The sequence below is a fragment of the Danio rerio genome, chromosome 2 (assembly GCF_049306965.1).
Source record: "Danio rerio strain Tuebingen ecotype United States chromosome 2, GRCz12tu, whole genome shotgun sequence".
NCBI lineage: Eukaryota > Metazoa > Chordata > Actinopteri > Cypriniformes > Danionidae > Danio > Danio rerio.
This window is the reverse complement of record NC_133177.1, coordinates 31,873,361-31,891,566: the sequence shown is the minus strand read 5'-3', so window position 1 is coordinate 31,891,566 and position 18,206 is coordinate 31,873,361. Positions and strand designations below refer to the sequence as shown.

Genomic DNA, 18,206 nt, shown 5'->3' with positions numbered 1-18,206 from the left:
GATGAAACATTCCTGCACTCGCATATAACTGCAGCCAATGGAACTGAAATCCATCTGCAAAGTCCTCTTAAAGACACAGCTCCCCCAAAAATGAACATTCTACTCGGCATCAGATTGTTCACAGCCTGCATGACATTCTTTTGTTTGCCGAACGTAAATCCTGGTAGCTCTATTCCAGTAACACACAATGGGGATTGAAGCTTTCAAGGTTCAAAAAAGAAAGAAAATGCACTTAAAAATATAAAGATCTTGTTTGAAGTATTCAAGACTTGTATGTTAGGAGAGCTTTGTGTGAGATATGTGCAAAAATTTAAACAATTTTCACAAAAAAAAAAAGAAAAAAAAAAAACTTGACCTGGAGAGAGTAATTTATAGACTGGTGAATCCAATTACAGAATGAATCATTCAAGCTAATATTGTGCAGTCAATTGATGTAGTGTAAGCATTTAAATACATTTTTAAAATTTTTAAAAATCAGACAGATTAATTTAGATTTAAAAATATATATATTTTAGTATTTTGTGTCTTACAAAAAACTATCAACTTAGTTTAAATCATGGCATATATGTACTAATGTGATATTTTTATAATGATTTGCAGATTGTTGAAGCTCAAATTCCATTAAATTTTTAATTGAACATTAATAATTAAATCACCCGCTTCAAATGTTATCACTCGATTTAATGGTCGTTATCAGTGGTTATCAGCTGATAGATATGGGCCAGTAGGGGTCTTCTGCGCCTACTAGTAGGCTCAGAAAGCTGTTATCATCCATCCACATGGTTAATCAGCTATACTAATAGAGAAGACTCCAGATCCAGATCTGTTTTTACATTACTGTGATGGTTGGGTTTTGGGTTGAGGTTAGGGTAGAGGATAATAAAATACAATTAATAGGAAATGTAATAAATAATATAAATAATTCTTGTTCTGCAGCCGTATGTGACCTATAGCTGATTAACCATGTGGATGGATGATAATAGCCTTTTGAGCCTACCAGTAGGCGCAGAAGTCCCCTACTGGCCCATATCTATCTCCTGATAACCTCTAATAATGCCCGTTCAATCGAGTGATAACATTCGAATCAGCTAAATACATAACATATTTTAAGGAGGCCAACTAAAACAAAACATCAGTAAAAATAAATAAATATATATATATATATATATATATATATATATATATATATATATATATATATATATATATATATATATATACATATATATATATATATATATATATATATATATATATATATATATATATATATATATATATATATATATATATATATATATATATATATATATATATATAAAAACAATAGCGTTTTTTTTTCATTAAATATGTTGTCATGACAGGCTGGAAACATTATCATACACTTGCCATCATTTCTTGGAGACTAAATCAACAAAATGTAAAAGAGTTATTCAAACTAATTGTGTGCAGTGAATCAAATGATTTTGAACAGATATAATCGATTGCACTTAAAGGCTTTTTTCCACACAAAGCTATGAAATGAAATTAAATTAAATGAAATAGAGCTTGTTTATATTATTTTCAAGTACGTTTTTGGAACTTTTTTTTGAAGATTGAAAGCTGTAGTTCCCATTTATTCTATATAAATATAAATAAATATTGTAAAGAAATGTGAAAGAAAGAAAGAAAGAAAGAAAGAAAGAAAGAAAGAAAGAAAGAAAGAAAGAAAGAGAAAGAAAGAAAGTCAAATCATTTTAAGGTGGCTATACTTTTTTTTTTTTTTTTCAATTTCATGGTGTGTGATGCAGACTTCCACAGTATTCGATCTTTTTCTTCATCATCATCAAACCAAGAGGAACAGGGCAGAGTCCTTTACAGTCTGTCACAAGACAAAGGCAGTTACATCACTGTCCATGTATTAAAAGTCACAAAATAATCCATTCAAGTTGCTCCTCTGTCCGTATTTTTTCCTACTCGTGAACAAAAACAAAATCACCATCACTTCTCCTATAAACACAAAATCACCTTACCACAACACCATCCACAAAATGAATCCATCATAAAAAAGTGAAATTCAGCAGTAGAAAAAACAAAAGAAAAAGACTTCATGTGTGAAGTCTCCATTTTTTTCCCTCCCCTTTCTTCTTTCATGTTATGCCTCAGTGAGATCTGAACGTACTTACAGAGAATACGAATGTCACCAACCCGTCAGTCTAGTTGGCGATTCCTGTATCCTTTCCAATGTACATGTCGGCGAGCTTCTTAAACTGCGGGCCCCAGTTAGAAAGGTAATCATATTCATGGTCTCCCTCAGTGAGAGATGACTCCAGAGAGCTCAGTGACTCAGCGATTGATCCGTTTCCCTCATAAGCGTAAGTTGCGAGCGAATCATAAGGCGGGGCGAAAGGGTCTGTGTCGTTTTCTTGCAGTCTGCTGATAATGAAGTCCCTGACGTCTGCGCACTCCTTCATGGGTGAAGGTCTATGGTAGGGAAACAGCATCTCTGGAATGATGTCGCGCCGCAGTTTGTTGCTTTCGATGACCTCCGGGTGGCGCAGTGTGCCGATGTCGAAGGCCTGCGTGTCTTCCTCGCCACCGCCCTCATCGTTGTAGCTGACCACATTGTCCCGGACGTCCTCCTTCGAGATGATAAGGGGTTCCTTTCTCCTCTGTTTCTTCAGAGCCGAGAACAGCACCACAATCACTGGAGGAAAGTGAAGATATGGGTTTTGGTCAGTGAGATTTATTCATTCATTAATTTTTCTTTTGGCTTAGTCCCTTGTTTATTGGGGGTCACAACAGTGGAATGAAGTGCCAACAATTCCAGTATATGTTTCTTCCAGCCCTTGCAGCCACAACCCAGTACTGGGAAACACCCATACACTCTCACATTAACACATGAACTCATACACTACGGCCAATTTAGTTTATTCAATTCACCTGGACTGCAAGTCTTTGGACAGTGGGGTAAACCAGGGCAACCAGAGGAAACCCACACGAACACGGGGAGAACATGCAAACTCCACACAGAAATGCCAACTCACCTAGCCCGGACTCAAACAAGCAACTTTCTTGCTACGAGGCCACCATCTGCCCCAGTGAGATTATAGCTATAAATATTAGTAAGATTAAACTTATAGCAACAACGTTTGGCATCAAGTTAGCCATTGTAATCGTATGGTTGACTTTTTATAGATGGGTCATTATTAACCCTTGTGTGATCTTAGAATTCTGTATATTTCGTTTTTCTAGCGGCTCAAAAATGACCCAATCTCTCTAAAGCTTATCTATTGTTTGCATGAAGAAAGAACCTAGCAAAGATAAACTAAATAAATCTGAATTGACACTAATAGTTTTTTACGCTGTTAAAAAAATGCTGGGCGAGGCAGTGGTGTAGTAGGTATTGCTGTCGCCTCACAGCAAGAAGGTTGCTGGGTCGCTGGTTCGAACCTCGGCTCAGTTGGTGTTTCTGTGTGGAGTTTGCATGTTCTCCCTGCCTTCGCTTGGGTTTCCTCCGGGTGCTCCGGTTTCCCTCACAGTCCAAAGACATGCGGTACAGGTGAATTGGGTAGGCTAAATTGTCCGTAGTGTATGAGTGTGAATGTGTGTGTGAATGTTTCTCAGAGATGGGTTGCGGCTGGAAGGGCATGCACTGCGTAAAAACTTGCTGGAAAAGTTGGCGGTTCATTCCGCTGTGGCGACCTGGATTAATAAAGGGACTAAGCCGACAAGAAAATGAATGAATAAAAAAATGCTTTTTTCAAACTTCATTTACATTTTTCACATGTAAACAATGCATTTAAAACAGTTTTAAAATTAGCAATTTTCGTTTGAAAAAAGCTGTAATACTATTGGAATGTTTTTTCTGAGAAGTTCCAAATTCATATGTAACCCACCAGTCCTATTGCTCCCAACCAGGTCTGAGTTGGGATCGAACTGGTGATTCTTTCTATGGGAGTCGGTTGATTTAAGGGCGTACTCTCACTAGGCATGGTTGCCTTGAACCATGCCAAAGCGTGATTGTCCCCCCTCCCCTCTCCCCCTCAGTGTGCACTCATACTGCATCTTTTTTCCTTCCGAACCTTAGCACGCTTTCGTCATCGATGATGCGTTTTTCAGTTTAACAGGAGGAGAAGCACTCTCACTCAGTACAGTGGAGATTGCTTTAGTTATATCGTTTGAGTCATTTGGGATGTAGTAACATACAGCCAAATCTTTTGCTGAATAGTCCTCACACTGCAGGTATTAGGAGGTTTGCTGAAGGTGCAGCTGTTGTGCAGTGAAGGGTTTGCATCTTTAATAAACGATGACAGTTCACATTAATTGAAAAGTTAGAATGATTAATAAATCCATATTAAACAGTCGCTTAAAAGTGACATTACTTCTTCATTTCTGTGCCCATGCACACTTTGAACTACAAGTGTACCACGCCAAAGCTCAACCGAACCACGTTCTGGCACACCTTTTCCAACCGGGCCAGGTACCCACCAACTGAAACCACGCCTGGGCCCAAATCGGAGCACTCACACTTGTCAAATGAACCTGGAAACACACCTGGGCACGGTTTGGGTAGCATAGTGGGAGTGCACCCTAACAAGGAGGGTGAAAATATGTCGCTAGAGCACATTTTGAGGTCAGTGAGGTTTACAAGCATAAAACTTTACTAGATGCCCTCCATATTCTAAAAACAGTGTAGACACGAATTACCCAGATGACCTACTATTTCTGGTGAGATTTTGAAGTGTGCATCCAATGTATATTTTACTATCCAATAAAGCCACATTTACACACACACACACACACACTACACAATGGCCAATATCATTCATTGAATCATTAATTTTCCTCCAACTTAGCAAGTTGCATCCAGAGGAAACTCCACAAGGAAATTCCAAGTAGCCCAGCCGCTACTCAAACCAGTGATCTTTTTGCTGTGAGTCAAAAGTGTTAACCACTGTGCCGCCCCCATACTTTACTTGTGAGGTGAATTTTAAGAGCTACTCAATTAGTATGGGATTTCAAATGCAGCTACAGTCCTGTGGTCCACCACTTATTTTGTTGTCAAACAGCAGTCATGCATGCCTTTAAACTAGCAATAAATGTAATTACCTTTTTTACATTGTGTTACCACTGTGGCAACCCCAGATTAATAAAGAGACTAAGACAAGAAAAGAAAATGAATGAATGACATCCATTGTAGATTATATAGAGACAATTAGGGGATTAAAAGCGAGCATGTTCATTGAGATTTGTTTTCAAACGTTAGCATTTGTAGGTCCCAAAGATGCCATTGTCATGCAAATGAAGAGTCAAAAAAGGGGTGGGAAGGTGGGAGTCTCTTTTTAGTTGAGAAATCCTTTCTAAATAATGAAAAAAAAGTGTAAATTGTTTTTGTTTTTTTTCAAAAATATTAAGCAGCTCTGCATTGCTCTAAATATAATACTACTAATAAAAAAAAAATCATCCTTGAGCTGAAAATCAGCATATTCTAATGCTTTATGGAGATTTCTACACTCCCTTGGTACATTCTGGTATGGGATACGATTATGGAATCTAGAATATACATTGATATATTAATACTGTATGTGCTTTACATGTGCAAAAAAGCCATCATGCAAGCTGATTGATAAGCAACATTGTGAGTGAGTGTAACGAATGTAAGTACTGATCTTTACTTATATATCAAATAATATGAGAAACATTTCTTGCTAACAAATAGACAAACATCTAGTGGATAGTAGCAAAGTATAAAGAAAAAAGAGCTTTAAAAAGAGCTTTAAAGAGAGTTTTTTTTAATTTTCATTCATTTATTCATTTTCCTTAGGCTTAGTCCCTTTATTAATCTGGGTTCACCACAGCAGAATGAACCGCCAATTATCCAGCATATGTTTCATGCAGCGGATGCCCTTCTAGCTGCAACCCATCACCCTTCACCTATAACGGATGTCTTCAGACTTCCGGGGGAAACCAGAGCACCCGGAGGAAACCCACGCGAACACGGGGAGAACATGTAAACTCCATAAAGAAATGCCAACTGACCGAGCTGAGGCTCGAACCAGCGACCGTCTTGCTGTGAGGCCACCGTGTCGCAGATTTTTTTTATATGTTATTATCAATTTACTCTAAATATGCATGACCAGATCCTTTGACATAGAACCTATTGTTAATCTGAATGACATTTTACTGGATGTCTTCTGTAGCAAGAATGTGTGATAGTCACTATTTATTTGCTCATTCAAAAAAATAGTAATAATTAAACAGAACACATTCTATTGAACAAAAACTGACTAATTAAGCAGTAAGAAGAATACAGCATGTATAAACTCACTAAGCAGGATAAGGATGCAGAGCAGTATGGCCACCAGCGCTCCAGTGCTGAGTCCAGCAGAGAGCAGCAACGCATCAACACTGCAGGAACGCATTGTGCCGGTGGCATCGCAGCTGCACACACGAATGGTCAATGTGCTGGTGCTGCTCTGGATGGGGTAGTCGCTGTCGGAGATAACTACTGGCAGATAGTAGACACTCATTTCACGCCTGTTAAATCCACTTCTTCTGGTCAGGATTCTGGCTGTGTTATCTGTGGGAGAGGTGGGGGTTAAGAGAACATTCAAACAGTCAGAGCCGGAGATATTATCTCCCGCTGAGGCAAACAACAGCACAAATAAAGCTGTTTTTGTCTGGGCCAAAATGGGAAGAAAAAAAATAATAAAAAAGATCAGACACATTTTCCCCCTATGATCTTCAAGATTTAAATGTCAAAGGAAAGATTTATTCACCTTCATTATCAAAGATGGTAAAGTTTGGATTCAACGAACTCAAGCTGAATACAAATTTGTGGCCCACAAGAGGATCGTCTGTGTCAATGGCGCTGATAGTCTGTATGAGCTGGAATGGGAGACACGTTGTTGAATATCAAGAATAAAATGGTCTGTTATTGTGAAAAAAAAAGTAATACCTCTCCGGCTTTGAAATTCTCACAAACAAACGTCTCGTAAATCATGGCAAACTCTGGCGCATTGTCATTCACATCCAAAACCTTTATCAAGACAGGAACACGGCTCCTTTGGTGAGGGTTATCTAGAGGAAAATGTACAGAGAATCATAATATGACCATGGCCACAAAGATATTTTTATTCCCATGCTATATGTGCCCAGTAACACACCATATGTCACCAGGCACAGCTATTCTTGCACATATATATACTCACTCATCTCACTGGCCAGAACTGAGATATTGTGCCACTTTGACACCTCCCTGTCAAGAGACTTAAGAATTGTGATGGATCCATTCTTGGGGTCGATGTGGTAGAGTCTCTCCGGGTCTGTGTGCTGATCTATTGCATATCTATGGGCAGGTTCAAGAAAGAAACAAAAATAACCAGAACAGTTACTGACGTTCCCTGAGGTTTGAAGAGCTGCATAGCAATTGGCATTGCAAAGCAATTGTTATGAATTGGATCAGAATAGACAAAAGCCATCTGCAGGGAATTATAGTGAATGAGATTTTTGGCAAGAAGATGTTTCATTTATACTGCTTCACCATCCACTTTTTTTGCTACATTATATCTCATAAAAGAAACTTAATTTCCTGAACCGCTTCGGCTTCATAAGTATTGTGACCTTATATCAAAATATGACTTTATATTTCAGCATTTATGAAACGTTTCTCAATTTAAGTTCACAATTGTGCCTATATATCTCGCAATACAATAAATGTCTTATTACCAAACAGTAGCTTATACATTTTTAAAGTCATACATGTTTTAAAATTCATTACATCGGCATAAACGCACACACACTCACAATTTATAGATGTTTTTCAGTAAAACTAATGGTCACACTGTATTTTATGGTACAATTCTTGTATATTAAACCATTAAATATTACCTTTGTCTCAACAGAATGATAATTTATGGTAGTGGTTAGGTTTAGGTATTAGGTAGAATTAGGGATGTAGAATTAAATAATGAAAAATAGATAATGAATATAGGTTAGTAGCAATAAACAGCGAATGGGCTATATGCACACGGACTAATTTTCAGCCAGGCAGCCCAAGGGCTTCCGGTGAACTGTCTTTCCTTTACAAAATTGTCATGGTCACTGCGATCTTCACTGCTATTAGATGTATGATATGACGTGGGTCTCAGATCAGACAAGAAGCACTGCATTAAATTCCATTTCTCCCTGCTATGTCTTTAAAATATAACAGTTTGTTTTACCCCAGTTTTTTCAATTGAATTTCTTCGCTAACCTGTTTCTACTGATGACGCTAGTTGCTACAACGGTCTTTCATCTCGTTTTACGCTTGAACAACTAAATGAATGCTTAAGTCTATTTAACTGAATGTATTGTAATTACTTAACAACATCGATGCTGTAAAAACAACCTTGTGAAATTGAAAACATTCACATTAAGCTGTCAGCGGAAGTTTATAGTTGGCTTTAATAAGCTGTGCACAGAGCCCATAGCTTAACAAATTTCTGGTAATAAACCACTAGTTTATAGTAAGGATTTATAGTTAAACTAAAGTGTTACCAAACTAATGTTTTTGCTTTATTCTGTAATAAAATAAACAAACATTGACATTGTACTAAACCTATAGATCCAGACCGACAGAGAAACTGAGAATTTTGAATGAGTAATCAAGCAAATACCCAAAAGAGCTGTTCATACAAACAACACTTCATCCTTTACCACTGAGATCACACATCACTATCAAAACACTGACAAACTCTGTTACACTAATGTGTCATTCATCATAAGTGACAGGTGTAAAGGGATAACAGAGAACACACAAAACAACACGGATAAAACAAGACTACCGGAGCTCTGAAAAAAGGAAAACAAATCAGGAGGTTCGTCCCAAATTGTATACTTATGCACTATTCTATACCATTTTTTCTTGTATAAATAGTGTAAGTAGTGGGTTCACACTGAAATTCTAAAAAGAATAATACCTGGATGATGCACTTATTCAACCGATAAAAATAAGAGTGTATTGTTGGACACTTTACACACTCAACAGCTGCTGCTTTGCTCATGTAGCGGAAGGGGTGGAGCTTTTGTACACTGATGTTGGATTACTTTATTTATTTTGGATTGTAAAAGCAAAATACTCCTACGAGAGTGATTATACCGCCTCCTGATGGTGTATGCGGTAATACTCATGGCAGGTGTTATTTGGTAGTTTGGTCATTTATTTAGCTAATTTAGCAACTGTCAAACATTAACTGGGAAACGGTTTGAATTTCTGCTTTGTAAAATAAACAAAAAAAATGTTAGTGTTCCATTTGGAATGACACTACATACATATACTATGCTGTTGAGTAAGTGCATAGTGCAGGGGTGGCCAACCCTGTTCCTGGAGAGCCACCTTCCTGCAGATTTCAGTTGCAGCCCATATCAAACACACCTGCCTGTAATTATCATGTGGTGTTCAGGTCCTAATTAATTGGTTCAGGTGTGTTTGATATGGGTTGCAACTGAAATCTGCAGGAAGGTGGCTCTCTAGGAACAGGGTCGGCCACCCCTGGCATAGTGTATAGTGTGCCATTTTGGACAATGCTAAGACCTAAAAGGGCAAGATATGGTGCATTAAATCTAAATTTGACTATTCACGTTGTTAGTGCACATTGCTAGCCTTGTGGCCATGACTAGATAATAATTCTGATGCTACATTTTAAGCTTTGGCAAATTGGTAGCTAATATCAGATTGTTAAGAATAAAATGTTACAAATTCATATGAATTAGCCACTTATTTTCCAAAACATGAACTGTTACATTTGACATACTGTAAATGAGACTTTGCGTGCATACTGTTGTACTTGTAATCTTGATCTTTGTTTACGTCACACCTCCTTTACTGGACACTCCTAATACTGGAAAACAGCCAGAAGTGGCATACAGTTCATCTATTCATCCTAATTTCATGCTAATTTATTAATAAAGACTTTACCGGAAATTCTGCTTTTGTCATTTTTCCAACTAAGAGCGTAGAATAGGGTATATGCATAGCTAGTGTTTGTTCCCATACTGATAAACTTATGGTGAACGATTAATGTGACTTTTTTACCATTTTATATGGTTGCTTTTACAGCATCGATGTTGTAATGTAATTAAAATACAATCAGATAAATAGACTTTGCAATTCATTTAGTTGCTCAAGCATAAAAAAACACAAAAAGCCATTTACTCACACGCTCCCGTCAGAACCGCCAGGCTAGCGCAGAAGCTTAATTGAATATACTGGGGTAAAATAAATGCTCATATTTTAAAGACACGGGGAAAATATATAGTTTAATGCAGTGCTTCTTGTACAATCTGAGACCCACTTTATATCGGATATCCCTCAGCCGGAGGAGATTGCTGATTTTGAAAGAAAACAAACCCTAAAATCGCTGATTTTGTAATGGCATACAGTTCACCTGAAGCACTTAATGTTACTGACAAATTAAAAGTCCTTTAGCATACTTCCACTTATACCCCATTGGCATAGACAGAGGGGACGTGACCACACCAATATTCACGAATTACTGAAAAGTCCCTACCAATAATTTAATTGAATTTAAAATAAAATACTGCTTTGTCAAACCTTAGTAACCAACACGTGCACAAAGTCAAGTTCACTACGAGTTCACTGTAATTTAATTTAATTTAAATGTAATTAAATAATTTTTTTATTTTATTTTATTTTTTTATTTTATTTAATTAACCAAGGCAGTGTAACTAATTTAGTAAATTTCAGGTAATTAAAATTTAGTTTCCATTTTGAACTCCATGAATATGAAAAATATAATAAGTATAAAACAGGTAAATTGCACCACACACCTCTCTAAATTTCTCTACATTCATACTTCCTCAAAGCCAGATTGCAGTAAAATCATGTGAATTGACTTTTGCAGCATGGGACAGTATTGGTATTTGTATTATTAAGTATTTATTATAAATTATTAAGTTCTTTATTCATGTTTTTAAAAGCGCAAAAATAATTTGCGCAACGCATGCGCTCTAGGGATGTATGTCCCCACCAATGTCAAGAGTGAATCTACACTCCTGCTTTCAACGGAAGACCGATTTCAATGTGGAGATGTAATTGGCCAATGAACATTTCCTGTTTGTTGTCAAACCATTTCCTAACTAACAAGAGACGATTCAGTCATAATATTATTTATCAAAATGTGGACCTTTTTGGAATCTCGAAAGCTTTGAAAATGAAAAAATGTGAAACAGGAAATACATTGGGACCATGGAGAGCAAAATACATCCTTTTTTTTTTTTTGCAGTATTTGTTTTTCGCAAATCTATCAGAGGTCGCTGTGTACGCTTTTTCAGATGTCAAATTTCTCTCGCAAGTGCCATTTATGCCTGCTGTTCTCTTTTAAATCCACTAGAAGCTGCTGTCGACTGACTTACTGACTGACCTACCGACCGACCAGAATCGTGAGGGCTGCGTCTTCAGAATTTGCCAGTCCTGCATTCTTCTCATTGCACTCACATCGTGTTTGGAGTATATCAATTTTACTAAGATTTTTATTGCACTTTCACTGTTTTTGTACATTTACTAGAACCACGGCAGCAGTAATTCATCAAATAATAATCAAATGAAGAAAAACAGCATCAACTGGGCACACAATTTGTATTTTTTTTTATAGTCAAGTGTGTTTTTGTCATTTTAAGAATCGATTTAGGCACTTGAGCAATGTAAAACAAGTGAAATAATTTTTCCATATTATCTAAAGCAGAACTTCTCTCCATGAATGCATTTGAGGGAGCATTTGTACCATTATCTAATTTACATAATTCGTTTAGTGATTCGGCTGCAATGCAGACAGCATGTGGAAATAAACTACCATCAGCGGGTGCAAATCATTTTAGTGATTTCCCTCCAGTAGCTGTTGAATTATTAAATATTTCAAATGCTTACAGGATTGGGTAATCTGTGGCATCGGGGTCACGGGCTGTAACAGTTCCAATTACTGTTCCTTTCGGTGTGTCCTCATTGACTTCAAAGACGTACTGAGTCCTGCTGAAGACTGGAGGCTCATCTACATCTCTGGCAGTGACTTTCACAATGGCAGTGTCTGAGAAAGGGCCCAGATGAAAGAAATTGGGGTCCTGGTGTGTGTTGGAGACCTCCACTTTCACAGTGTAAACGCGTTTGGTTTCGTAGTCCAATTTCTGGATGGAGACCATGAGTCATTGCATATATCTGCACAGTGTAATTACAAATTTATAAATATTGAAACAGGGCTTTACCTTTTTAATAACGATGACACCCTCTTGGGAAATCTCATCTGTTATTATATCCAGATATTCTTTCCCATCTCCATCAGACATTCTGTATTTCATCTCAGCATTTTCTCCTTCGTCGCCATCATTGGCTTTGATTCGGCCCACAGTTGATCCGATTTCTGCCGACTCATAAGTGCTTAGGTGGTAAGAACCTTGAAAAATACAAAGATTATGTTTAATTTAAATAGATATTGTCATTTTTGCCAAAGTTTAGTCTTAATTTCAAGTCTTTTATGGCTTTTAAAGTCAAGACTGATCCTTTTTATTTACATGAAATCGTATTTTTAGTGGTGTGTGCTATTATGGAAAGAAAAATTACTTCATTATTCATTCATTTATTCATTTTCTTTTCAGCTTAGTCCCTTTTATTAATCCAGGACTGCAACCCATTACTGGGAAACATCCAAACACACTCATTCACACACATAGTGTACACTACGGACAATTTCGCTTACCCAATTCACCTATACCACATGTGTTTGGACTTGTGGGGTAAACCCGGAGGAAACCCACACGAACACAGAAAGAACATGTAAACTTCACACAGAAATGCCAACTGACACAGCTAAGGCTCGAACCAGCAACCTTCTCGGTGTGAGGCAATAGTGCAACCCACTGCGCCACCGTGACATCTTCCTTATAATTTTAGAATTTAAAACAAATTTGCTCTTCCTCAACAAATTGACTACTTTTTTTAAATGAGCTGAAACAACACAATACTTGAAGTCCCCCCCAGAGTTTTGAATAAAGTTTATGCTCAAATACTGCAATTGCCACACATGCTTTAGTGAATAAGCTGACATCATGCATATCCATTTCATTTGTTCAGTACAAATACATGCATGATTATTTGACAACCAACACAATAGCTTTTAATGAACATTTAGGATATACGCATAAAAATGTCGATTGACGGAAGACATGTATAAATTTTGAAAATATGCATAAAAGGAACGTATGTGCATAACGGAGTAGGATAAACTTTTTATTTTATATGAAGAAATGCACGTAAACTACGATGGAAACTCTTTTACCGAACAAATTCCAGTATGCGTCAGGTCATGTGATTTTGTTATAAGGTACCATATGATAATAGAAATGTGTGTAAATGGACAAACTAGCAGGTTAAGCACATTGTAAAACATCTGAAATGTTGTTTTGGTTATGCTAAAACGCCTTAACCATCACCATTCCGTGTCTCACGCCTTCAAATGTCACCCCGCGCTCATTGCATGTCGGCATCGTCTTCTGAGGTGCAAGTCATTAATAAAATAAGAAAAAGATTCACACAGCTTTTCCTACCACAGCGAATTCTGTTTTTACTGTTGATATTTGGAGCCACTTAATCAGGAAGTGACCATTTTGTTCTCTTTGACTCTCTTTGATATATTTTATGCGATATTCCAGTTTTGAGCATAAAGTTAATTTGCAGTTTTGGATAGAAATATAGCTAATGATGTACTATGCGACTGTATGTGCACAGTGTTTCTTTACAAGGTGACATTGCCATTTACTGGCATGGCATTCAGACTTAAGCATTTTAGTTTGTCTGTGCATATCCATGCAAATAGGATATTTGTAGTTGTGTTGTTGTCTTTACTCAAAGCTTCCTAAAAAATGCTAATCAAAAACATCTGTTTTGGAGTACATCTCAGTCACATTAACATACCCTGTTTTAAGCAAATAACCAGTAATTTAGGCAGTATTTTAGTACAATTTTCACAATCAGTTTTCCCATCCAACATTTTTTTCTATTATTATTGTTAGATATGCAATTTTATTTGGAAATCTCTCAGGAATGCAATTAACAACTGAATCAGACATTCAGTTCCAAAATTAAATGAGTTGTGGACCGTTTTGTCTTTAAAAGTGCTGATAAAAAAGTGAACTCTTACTGTAAGCAAAACGAGGCGGACTGTCGTTGACATCTGTAAGGGTGACGTTGACCATAGTGGTTCCAGACAGACCACCCATCTGCCCTGCCATGTCCTTGGCTTGTATGACCACCTGATAATCCTTTCGCACTTCCCGGTCCATATTGGGAAGAGCTATTCTGACAATTCCTGCACACACACAAGTTAAAATAAAATAAGAAATTGAGCACAAAATGTGAAATTAAATAGCAATTTTTAAAAAAATTGTGTTCTTTTAAAAATTCTATTCACCAAAGAACCTTTTAAAATTAATATATCCCATTTCTACTAAAATATATGAACCAGATCAACTGTTTTAAGCATTTATAATAACAAATGTGAGTGCCAAACCACTAAAGACTGGAGTAATAATTTTTCATGTTTGCCAAAACTGGAATACATTTCAGTTAATTTGTGGGTCACGTATGTATGTATGTATGTATGTATGTATGTATGTATGTATGTATGTACAGTATGTATGTATGTATGTATGTATGTATGTATGTATGTATGTATGTAAGTACTGACATGTGTGTTAAAATTACAATTGGTATTCCATTTCACATTCATACACATCTCATTTACTCTAAAATGTTATATTTTAGTTTTTCATTTAAAACACATCTACAGTACATTCCTTTATCTTTTTATTTTTAGTTTATTCTAAGGCATTTCATGTTATATTTGATGTAATTACACTTATTTATTTATTGCACCCCCATTTAACTTATTGCATTTATTATTTAATGCTTCCATTTTCAGAATATTGGATCTAATAATAAATTTATGCCTTTGATTTATAGCAAGGGCCATTTATTCGGCTCCCCCATGTGTTTATCTTAATATTTTTGCATCCATAACCTTTATATTACAACATTTATCAAGCTTAACTTAAACTCTCACCAGCAAAAGTCATAATACAAGGCTAGAATAATAATTTGTTCCATTTCAAAGCAAATATTGTAGTAGTAGCAGGATCTGTTAACCAGGCACAGCAGCCTGTGATCTTCATGCTTTAGACATTCCACCTGAAACGTCACATCCTCGCTTCACCTTGTCAAATGGCCTGAGGCGTACATCGTAGTAGTATGTCAGCAGAGAATATGTTTGTAACAAGATGTTTTGGAACACTCACCTGTCTCGGGCTCCACAGAGAAATAGGGCTGCCCTTGCAGGATGCTGTACACAAGTTTAGCACTGTTTCCATATGTGGCATCATCTGCGTCAGTGGCATTGACTTCTATTACAAAAGTACCTAGCCATTAGAAAGAAAAAAAAAGATGTACATTTATGGAAAGAGTAATGTAGCTATATTCTGAATATAAATGGTCAGCAAAGATTGTCATCCTTAATAAAACTAGCCATTATCTCCCCCCCAAAAAAAGAACTGATTCTGAACTGCCATCATCAATAATTCCAGTCTTGCTTCCTGCACAAAACAGTCTAGGTTTTAACAAACCTGCATACTAGCAGCTTATGGTCATCATTAGCTGCTAGCAACCGATGTCTACATTGAGCCTCAAACGTTGCAGTTGAAGCTGAGAAGGTGCTTTGTGTTTGAAATGCTGTGAAGACGTTGTTTTCTCTGCTGTTAAAGAAAATCTATTCTGTTACTATTCTATAACTATTCTATTAGTGTTGTTTACAAGTGAAGCTGAAATTTAAATATGGTAATGTCCAGTTGATTTCTGACACTTGCTTTAAGCAGTAGACCAAACACAACAGACTGAGCCATTTAACCAATCAGAGCAGAGTAGACTATCGGAAAGAAGAGGCTTAGAAAGACTGGACTTTGAATTAACCGTTTTTTAGACGCTGTAAAAAAAAGATATACTGCAATGTAAATAATTATAATATTACACAGTATAGTAATGGTTTCATTTATTTGAACTATTCCGTAAAAAATTAGGGATGCTCTGATCATTCCTTGTCATGGTGATCAGCCGATAACAAGTATGGATTCTGTTACTTCAAGCATTAGATAACTTCAAAATTGCATAAAGCACATTTTTCCTCCAAGTATGAAATTATATTTAACTGGAGATCTCTCCCTTCCTAAAGGAATAAATGAAGGATTTTGCATATAATTCTTTAAACACATCTCTTCTAACCATTTAGTGGACACTTCATGGTTACAGAAAACAAAACAGTAAAAAAAAAAAAAAAAAAAAAAAAGTAAGAAAAATGACTAATAATGCTATTTGGAAATATTGCAAATGATGGAAGAATGACTCAACAAAAAAATTTGGAGTGCATATTTGATGTATAACAAGTTAAAATCTTCCTCTGCTTGTGAACCCGTAAATGAACACTTAATCGGTTTATTTGATCTGCCAGATTAGCGAGTAACAGTCGAGTCATAAAATGTGACTATGGGCCGATACAAATCTCAGGCTCTGACCCTGAGTATTCCTATTATAAAAATAGCCTTGATTTTAGGAGTTGGCTGCATCTGAAACCACCTACTAGTAGGTACTGCATTTGAACTTAAATGTATTACTCGACCATTAGAAAAAAAACGTTCTATACAGGATGAATGTGAGCAGTATATAAATGGAACTCTGACGAACTGCTTCTGCCATTTTGTAATGATCACGTTATGAACTCTCCCACAGGGCATCATAGGATAGCGCAGAGTGCATCAGATACACACTTCAGAATCTCACCGGAAGTAGTAGGTCATCCGGGTACATCTCACATACAGATTTTCAAATTATATGAATTCGGGCACACAACTCGGCTCGCATTCTGATTTTATTGTACTATACAGTATACAATTTTGGACGCAGCCATTGTCTCCCAAAATAAAGAACAAAAAAAAATGTAATTTGTCCCAGAATTAACTTCATAACACTTGACACTATAATGTATTTTTTATCATCAATAATATACAATTGAGTTTTATATAGAAATGCTTATTACATTACTTTATTGACACATGTGTAACTATGTTGTTTATTATTTTAGTACCTTCTTTAAATTAGTATGTTTCTCTGCTTTTCACCATATAACTTTTATATTACCACCTGCTTTTGGTTGTGTTTTTGTCTATGTAAAAAAGTATAATGTGCAGATGTTAGTACGTCAAAATATTGGCATATTGACACTGCAAATTAATGAACTGCAGTATATTTAAACTGCATTTTAACAGTAAAATTTTGTCAACCACAGCTGCCATTTTTTTATTTTTTTTAAATTACAGACGTGACTTCGATGATCAAACATTGAAAGAACAAGATTATAAACACAAACCTCTATACACAACATAAAGATCTTGTAGGTGTATGTGTTTGCATCAAGTGTGCCGCAAGCCTACGTTTGAGTGAAGGTTTCGGCCGTTAGATCGCCCCCTGGGGGCTGGCTGCAGTACAAGTCATAAAGCCCGCCTCCTCCGTGTTAATGAAGGAGACTTGAGCCCAAATAAAAAAAAATATTACACTTGCAATAAAATGTCCCGAAAGATAGTTCTGGTCGATTAAGGCACTGGTTATTGTGCTGAAATAGGTGCAGATCTTCATTTTTGTAAACAGTTTGTTTTTAGCAGTAATTTAATGCTGGGCGTGTCATCGTGATTGACAGCTGTGATTGACAGTTTCTCAAAGCGCGGCGTCTGAGCTTCGGCAGGAGACTGAAGTAGACTGAAATGTTATTATTCGATTTCTGTGTTATTTTACCATGACAAAATGAGTTCAGCAGTAAACTATAGTTTCTGACATACATGATCCTGGTGGAACACTGTTTATTCGCTAAGTTCAGGGCTTTTTTCGGGCTTTATTAGTTTGCTGATACACGCCTAGCCACCCAGATAGCAAAACACAGTTCCGGCTAGATTCTCGCCTGCCGGAGACTTATCTCTTAGAGCTCAGACTGACTAATGTTACCTCTGCTGGACCTACTCCGGATGCCTGGACTCACTACCCAATTCCAGCCCGAGTCAATAGAGCCAGATGCGGCGGCCGAGCGAGCAGGCGCTGCCGCATGCGAGCCGGAATCAGCCCGCGACGCCGCGAGTAAGTT

General features: G+C 36.7%; 1 protein-coding gene across 1 annotated transcript in view; it reads right to left on the bottom strand.

Annotated features, from left to right (window-relative positions):
• Positions 1-2,195: 2,195 nt before the first annotated feature.
• The window catches only part of cdh10a (cadherin 10, type 2a (T2-cadherin)), a 44,367-nt gene continuing 28,356 nt past the window's right edge, over positions 2,196-18,206 (bottom strand). The window contains 9 exon segments of the mRNA NM_001039633.1: positions 2,196-2,686; positions 6,311-6,562; positions 6,762-6,870; positions 6,941-7,062; positions 7,194-7,330; positions 11,909-12,162; positions 12,241-12,428; positions 14,172-14,339; positions 15,325-15,444. Coding sequence (NP_001034722.1) covers positions 2,196-2,686; positions 6,311-6,562; positions 6,762-6,870; positions 6,941-7,062; positions 7,194-7,330; positions 11,909-12,162; positions 12,241-12,428; positions 14,172-14,339; positions 15,325-15,444 — 1,841 coding nt within the window.